The sequence below is a fragment of the Lontra canadensis genome, unplaced genomic scaffold, assembly GCF_010015895.1.
Source record: "Lontra canadensis isolate GAN:19392208 unplaced genomic scaffold, GSC_riverotter_1.0 scaffold70, whole genome shotgun sequence".
NCBI lineage: Eukaryota > Metazoa > Chordata > Mammalia > Carnivora > Mustelidae > Lontra > Lontra canadensis.
The window spans coordinates 573024-580810 of NW_022631064.1; the positions used below are offsets into that span (position 1 = coordinate 573024).

The following is a 7787-nucleotide window of genomic DNA, read 5'->3' on the forward strand; positions in this document are numbered from 1 at the left end:
GGTCACTTCATTAAGTGGTGTCCACCAGATTTCTTCATTGTAAAAGATCCTTTTCTGCCTCTGTGAATAATACATAATCTGTGGAGTAATACTATGGGGCATTGTATCATTGTGAATAATGTATTTTCCAAAAATTTTCACTCCAAACTTCCAGCATATATTGATGAGCCTTGACTAGATCTGTTACAGCTTTGGTGCCTGCAAAATGATGATTTTTCTAATTCTGACATTCCTCTTACATATATTAATTAGCTAATATCCTTCTGTATGGAGAAGCTTTTGCTTTTACCTGTTTGTTTTTTTTTTAAATTATCATTATGAGCTCATAGATTCTTTTTTGAGACTCAGATCATCTCAAATTTGACCAACTGGAGCCTTGAAAACGAAATTTTGATTTGGAAGTACTCTTAGTACTTGTTTGTGACTTTAGTAAATGCTTTCAATCATGTGTCTGCCCCCCCCCCCCGCAAAGATTTATTTATTTATTTAAGGGGGAGGGGGCAAAGGAGAAGGGAGAGAGAGAATCTTAAGATTCTCCCAACATATTGCTTGTCCCATGACCCTGAGATCATGACCTGAGCCAAAATCAACAGTCAAAATCAAGAGTGGATGATGCTTAACTGACTGAGGCTACCCAGGCACCCCTCAATTATGTTTTTCTAAGAATTACTGCCAATGTTATGACTAAATATTTTTCGATTTAAATCCTTCTTAAATAGAAATACAAGTCAATAACAAGTGTTTATTGGTATGTGCTCAACAACATCTTTATTTGTGGGATGCATGGATGTCACAGTTGGTTAAGCAACTGATTCTTGGTTTCAGCTCAGGTTGTGATCTCTGAGTGCAGAGATGGAGCCCCAAGGATAGGCCTCTGTGATCAGTGTGGCATCTGCTTAAGACTCTCCCTGGTACCCTTGGGTGGGCCTGCCGTTTAAGCGTCTGCCTTCGGCTCAGGTCATGATCCCAAGATCCTGGGATCGAGTGCTGCACTGGGCTCCTTGCTCAGCAGGGAGCCTGCTTCTCCCTCTCCCTCTGCTCCTTCCTCCTCTACTCTCTTTCTCTCTTAAATAAATAAATCTTTTTATTTTTTAAGATTTTTATTTATTTATTTGACAGACAGAGATCACAAGTAGGCAGAGAGGCAAGCAGAGAGAGAGAGAGACAGGGGGAAGCAGGCTCCCTGCTGAGCAGAGAGCCCAATGCGGGGCTTGATCCCAGGACCCTGAGATCATGACCTGCGCTGAAGGCAGAGGCTTAACCCACTGAGCCACCCAGGCGCCTCTTAAATAAATAAATCTTAAAAAAAATAACACTTTATTTGTTGTAACAACCTATCAACTCTAAGGCAATTATGAAATGCCTTGAGATAAATGAGAATGTTAGAGGCGTTTTGTACCTGTATCCTCATTTCAAAGGACCAAGTACAGGGGCTGACATTCAGTGGACAACCAATACAAGTTAACAGAATGCATTGAATTAATAATAAAACCAAAATGTCAAAGTCATGAAACATAAGACAAAAGACTAAAATAATACATATTGAAGTTCTAATTATATAGAAATAAGTAAAGTTTTTTGGCTATTCATAAGTGATTTTTAACTTCCTGTTACATCTTGAAATTTCCCAATTGCTATCATGACCCTTGAGAAAATAGTCCTTCATTACCTTTTCCTTATCTGGTTTCACAGAGGGTATGTTATAGAACTATAATTAGCCATAGCCTCTAGGAGTTCTTTTGATTCAGCACACTGGTGAATGAATATTCCTTCTTTCCTATCAATTTGTATTCCTTCCTAGATCAATAGGTTGTTTGCAAAGCATTCTATCCCTGGGATGACAAATTGCTTAATAACAGTCAGAAAATGGGGTCTAAAAGAGATAGAATGGACTAGTAGCTCTCCTGTGAGAAAAAAGTATGAATTGAAACTGGCAATTAGAAAAAAAAAAAAGAAAAAAAAAAAGAAACTGGCAGTTAGATACAGTCATGTGCATTTTGTACAGTTAAAAAAAAGACTGTAACATAAATTAACATAAAAAAACCCCTACACATAAATTGTGTCATTGTAGATTAGCTACAAAGTGGATGATATAATCATGGATTATTCAGAGCTGACTGTAAATAGTTTAACCCAACTGGGATACTTGATCCTACCAGAAGGTGGTAAATCATTCACTTCTTAGAGGCTTAGTACTATTTTCAAACCACTGTCAGACCGTTTAATACATGGGAGGGAGTAATTTCTTCTTCCTAAATTTCTTTTGCAGTTTTGTAGTTCTTTTCTCTTTTTTTAAGATTTTAGTTATTTATCTGAGAGAGAGAGAAAGAGCAGGAGTGGGGAGAGGGGCAGAAGGGCAAGCCGGCAGGTTCCCCACTGAGCAGGGAGCCCTGGAGCCTGGGGCAGGGCTCCATCCCAGGACCCCTGAGATCATGACCTGAGCCAGAGTCAGAGGCCCAACAGACTGACCCACCCAAGTGCCCTCTCTTGCAGTTCTTTTTTTTTTTTTTAAGATCTAATTTATGTATTTGTCAGAGAGAGAGAGCACAAACAGGAAGAGTGGCAGGCAGAGAGAGAAGCAGGCTCCCCATGGAGCAAGGAGCCTGATGGGGGACTGGATCCCAGGACTCTGGGATCAAGACCTGAGCTGAAGGCTGATGCTTAGTGACTGAGCCACCCGGGCGTCCCCCTCTTTTGCAGTTTTAATTGAAGTTTGACCTGTCTACATTAATTTATAACCCTGATATGTTATTTTTCCACTTTTATCAAATAAGATAAAGTATAGTTTATGATTTTTGGACAAAGTGATTATTTTAACTCTCCATTCATAGTACGTGACTGGGAGAAGTGAAATCATATATGAAAACAGAATTTCCACTGAAAATCAAGGAGGTCAAATCATTATGTAAAGAAAGTTAGGAAGTTACGCAGTAGCCTTTGAAGAGATGCCAGAAATACATGAAGAGATACTCAAATAATCTACTTTTTAGATTGTTTTATAGCAAGCAGTTTCAAATTAATCTGTATTTTACCGATAAATATTCCACTAGGGTTCTTGTATATATTAGGAAGTCATTTTCAATCACACTACATCAACTGACCTCCAATATTTATCTTGTTTCATATTGTTGGTCTTACATAACATCCTTGATTAATTTTCAGGCCTTGAGGTGCTATACTGTGAATTAGGAATACAGCCCACTAAATTAATAAATTATCACTGTGGAGGCACTCTTGTCTTCTGAATGTATAAGTGCATTGCTTAAATTACTCTCAGGGAATAATTTACACATGAAGAGGCTCTGGTGGTTAAAAAAGCTTTGTATATTTCTTATCACTGGAAATAGTCCTAGACTAGGTGCTTAAATGGATATCAAAGCAATTGTTTTTTCAAAGCAATAATGATTTGTACTATTCTAGGGTTCCCAATACACTATCCTAGAATCATGAATTAAATATAATGTTAAAAATGTAACATTTTGAACCAAAAATTTCCATAAGAAACAGGGAGACTGTTTCAACTGAGAAAATATGCTCATGATCTTGAAAAGGCTTAGTAAGCTTTCTTTCATTGTGAATTTGTTTCTTAAAAGAGCTGCAATGAGGTGAACATAGAAAACACTTCAGATCAAGGAAAGGAAATTAGGACTTGGCTGTTGCAAAAAAGATATCAACACCCCTCCCACCTTATCTGAGTATTAACCAGTGGAATTGAAGGCAACGAATCCCAACTTCCAATCCTGTGCTACTATTTTTCTTGTCCTTGGGATGTTCATGACAAATTTGTATGCTGCTTGCTTATGTGTGACACAGATCTCTATCCCAAATTTAGGTAAGAAGAAATTTTAAAAAAAGCATTTGGTGATACTTCTCTCCTGGGTCATAAACTATTATAACAGGAACCCTGTCATTCTTATTTTCTTACAGCCTAACTCTCTGGCTGGCCCATGGAATGAGCAAAATATGGTTTTGGTGAATGAACACATGAATAAAGAATACAGAAAAAGTACACTATTATTTTAAAAAATCCTTAATTATTTTGAGTCTAATATTTGTCAGATGTCTGGTTAGTGTCTGTCCCATTATTCTGTTTTTCCCCCCCATATATCTTCTTCCCTTTTCCCCCAAATCCCATACGGCAAAGGATGAACAGTGGATAATTTTTATTGATTTGATTATTGGAGCTTATGCATGAATAATCTATCACAACAAATAAACAGGTAAAATCATATTAAGAAGAAATAACTGCTCCTTAACACCCTAATTACTCTTTACAGTACCTCTTTATTTTGTGCCGGAAACAACCAAACTGGCCTCAACCTCCACACTAAACAGAATTATTGTAAATAAAAGTGCTGGAGCCAAAATAATGGTTGAAGAGCTACGTTGATGATCAGGAATTAAGATCTGTCCCAGACACTTTCCTTTTTTTACTCTTCGTCACACATTTAATTTGAAATGATAATGTCAATTGCTTTTCTTTTCTGCTCCTCAAAACTAACCTCACAGTGTTTCATATTGTGCTATATACTAAGTATGAATTTCAATAAAGTAGTTGCTTTTTGGATATTTTTATCCCTAAGCATTTCCACTAGAAAATTTTTTTTGTGGGGGAATATTTAGTACTGGAGAAGATTATCTTAAAATTGATTTGCAAAATATCTTCTATAATTGCACTGTTAAGTATTCAAAAGCTTTCTCACGTTTTTACCTCATTTAGAGCGCAAAGATCTCCAGGTATGCTGGACAAAATTAATCTGCGGTTATTCCTGTTTTGATAGCTTTTAATTAATAGCCAACTTGTTAGAACAGCTTATGAATGATACATTGAAAGACTGGCATAAATTCCTTTGCCCAAAAGTTGAATCCGTTGTAATCAGGATTGTTTTCTTTCTTTTTCTCCTCCTTCTGGTCTTTTTGTTGTAAAGAGGTCACGTAAGGACGTTGGTGGAAGGGCTCCATGCGCCATCTACTGACCGAATTTATGTTTTCAGTGCCTAGGGAATGAAATTTACCCCTACGGTGGGTTTTTAAAGGAGTCTTTGAGAGAGGAGGGGTAATAGGAAAAGACCCTCTCTGACTCTAAGGGTTATTGGTGCCTCCTGGAATAAATTTTAATCCGACAAACACATAATTCAAAAAAGAGATACCAGTCCTTCAGCGCAGGAACAAGTTACAGAGAGAATCACAGGAAAGTCCAGCTGGCATTGGAAGAAGTTAGCCAAACTCTAAAGTCACCTCAAACTTATAATCAGATTGCTGTTTTTCACCTGTGGGTTGAACTACACTCACTGCCCGGTGGTTGCTGCCTTATAGGAAATGGCTTTATCGAAATGGCACATCCAGATAATCATCAGTTCCCTATCTTATTATTCTAAAGGATTTCTAATTATCTCATCAAAAAGCAAATAATGCATAGCGAGAAGGTCCACCCTTCACGTGGATGCCAACACACAGCTTGTCTATGTCTACGTAAACTTAGTTCTGATACACACCCACACACCCACACACACACCCCTACTTGTACAGATAGGCAAGATAATATGCATCTGTGTACTTGTGGGTCAGTCGAGAAATAGCCCTTGGATTTGGATTAAAATGTTTCTCCCCTCAAGCCAAAGAAGTTTTCTAGCTTGTAACTGGGGAGAGGTCAGAGTGTCAATTTTAGTAGTTCAAAACACTGGATTTAGAGTAATGGATTGGAAATTAAAGTTGGCCTGAAGTGCTTGGATCTGATTTGGGTTCTCTTTCTGTGAACAGCTGGGAGAACTGAAAACTAGCAAGGAGGACTCCAGATGCCTCAGGAAACCTCCTTCCCCCTCTACTGCTCTCTTTAATCCAAGGGCTGAGACAACTTGCTTTCGTGGTTTTAAGAAAAGAAGAAAACCAGAAAGTTGAGCCAGAAAGAGGAAAAGAGGCAAATAAAGACAGGAAGCCAGGGAGAAGAGAATGAAGCCAAAGGAAAATTCAGAAAAAAGATGGGAGGCGAGGGAAGGGGAAGAAAGAAAACAGACAAAGACGGGCGAAAAAGGAATAAGGGCTAGGAAGAAGCAAGGATCTTTCTTTAACCAACCGGAGTTACACCCATCTTTCACTTTCAAATCAATTGTCTAGATCTTATCCGTTTCCTTTGTGAAGGTTGTCGGAGTTGCTGAAGGAAGCTAGTCAGTACTCCTCCCCCCACCCCACGCGTGATTGCGCTACTGAATCCTCGGCCACTGAGACCCAATACCCGAGTGGGAACGTTTGCAGGAGCGCAACTCTGGGAACACTCTTGCGACGGTTTGTCACCTGGGAGCATAACCGGATTAATACCCAGAGTTGGATTACGCTGGCTGTCACCAATACGCCTAAAGATTATAATCCAATTTATGCACATTACAGCCAGTATTAACTTTATCTGCTATTTTAAGACTCCCAGTTGCCCCGCGTGTCCTCGGAGGACAATCCTCTAGGTTCTGATGCAACCTACCAGGCTGTCAGGAGGGGAAACCTCCCGAAGAAAACAACTCTAAGCCTGGTCCCTGAGGGTCTGCACCCGGTACTCCCAGGTGTCTCGCCTTCACCTGGGCACCGCTTTGTGATGCCTCCCAGCCGGGGATTACCAAGCGGGAGGAGTTCCCTTGGAAGGAAATAGCATTTTTGTTCATTTCATTTTTGAATTTTCTGTGGCGGTGGCAGAAGGGCTGGGAGTGGAGCCGGTGGGCGGGTGCCTGGGAGTAGGTGGGGAAGGGGGCCGGGGGATTGTTGCGGGTTATAACAGTCTCAGCGATTGCTTTTTGATGTTTGTTTGTAGACTGGCATTGCTCTCGCTCAGTCCTTAAATAAGTTTGTTTGGGCGTGAATTCTTGCCTTTTCAGCACAAAACCACAAAAAGACACGGTGGAAAGTAAACGAAAGCCCCCTCCTTCCCCTCCTTGCCCCCCCCCCCCAGCATGCTAACGCCGAAGACTTGATTTAACACCCCTTCTCCGGCTGCTGGGGGCTCTAGGCAGTGGCTACATTCCAGCAGTTTTAATCCGTTTTTTATTGTAGGGCGAGAGGAGTTTACATAGGGGCTGGGATGGCTCCCCAGCTGGCCACTCTCCCCACCAGCGCCCCTTCTCCGCGCTCTGCTCCACCTCCCCCTCCACCCTCCCCAGTAGGAACCTGTTACTTTAAGCAGGGCGTTCCACTGTGGCGGTGCGGGCGGCCGGGGTTTCGGGAGGTGGCCGGTGATTGGCTCCTTCGAGCTCCCCCTGGCTCGCTCTCTCGGCCTCCCCGCGCGCTCCGCCCCGCCCGCGCGCCCTCCCTCCGCCCCGTAAGGCTCTGAGCCCCGGTGTCAGGCGCCACGGCGCATGCTCCGGAATCTCATCCTCTGGCCCTGGAGCTGCTGCTGCTGCTGCTGCTGCTTTTGCTTTTGGGGCTGAGTTTAATAAGCGAGCGAGCGAGCGAGCAAGCGAACGCGGGGGAAAAAGGCAGAGAATGTCCGCCATCTACCCTCCGCTCCCGGGCGCGCTCTCATTCATAGCAGCCTCTTCATGAATTACAGCTGAGGGGGGGCGGGGGAGGGGGGTACCACACAACACCCCAGCAAACCTCCGGGCCCCCAGGCATGGCTAGCTCGGTAAGTACATGCAAAAATAATAATAAAAGATCCCCCTCCCCGCCTTTCCTCCCTCGCCCTGCGCCGCCGCCGCCGCAGCCCAGACAGCGCCAGCGCTCCGCGGTTCCAATTAGAGAAAGGTTGGTACGGCTTGCAGGGAGCTGCTGCCTCTCCCTCAGCCTCCGCTCCCCTCCCTCCCTTC

General features: G+C 42.3%; 1 protein-coding gene across 1 annotated transcript in view; it reads left to right on the forward strand.

The window, feature by feature from the left end:
- The first annotated feature begins 7328 nt into the window (after nucleotides 1–7328).
- The window catches only part of MLLT3 (MLLT3 super elongation complex subunit), a 279058-nt gene continuing 278599 nt past the window's right edge, over nucleotides 7329–7787 (forward strand). The window contains exon 1 of the mRNA XM_032880505.1: nucleotides 7329–7606. Within this exon, the coding sequence (XP_032736396.1) occupies nucleotides 7595–7606 (12 nt within the window). The 5' untranslated portion in view covers nucleotides 7329–7594. The remainder of the gene's footprint in view (nucleotides 7607–7787) is intronic.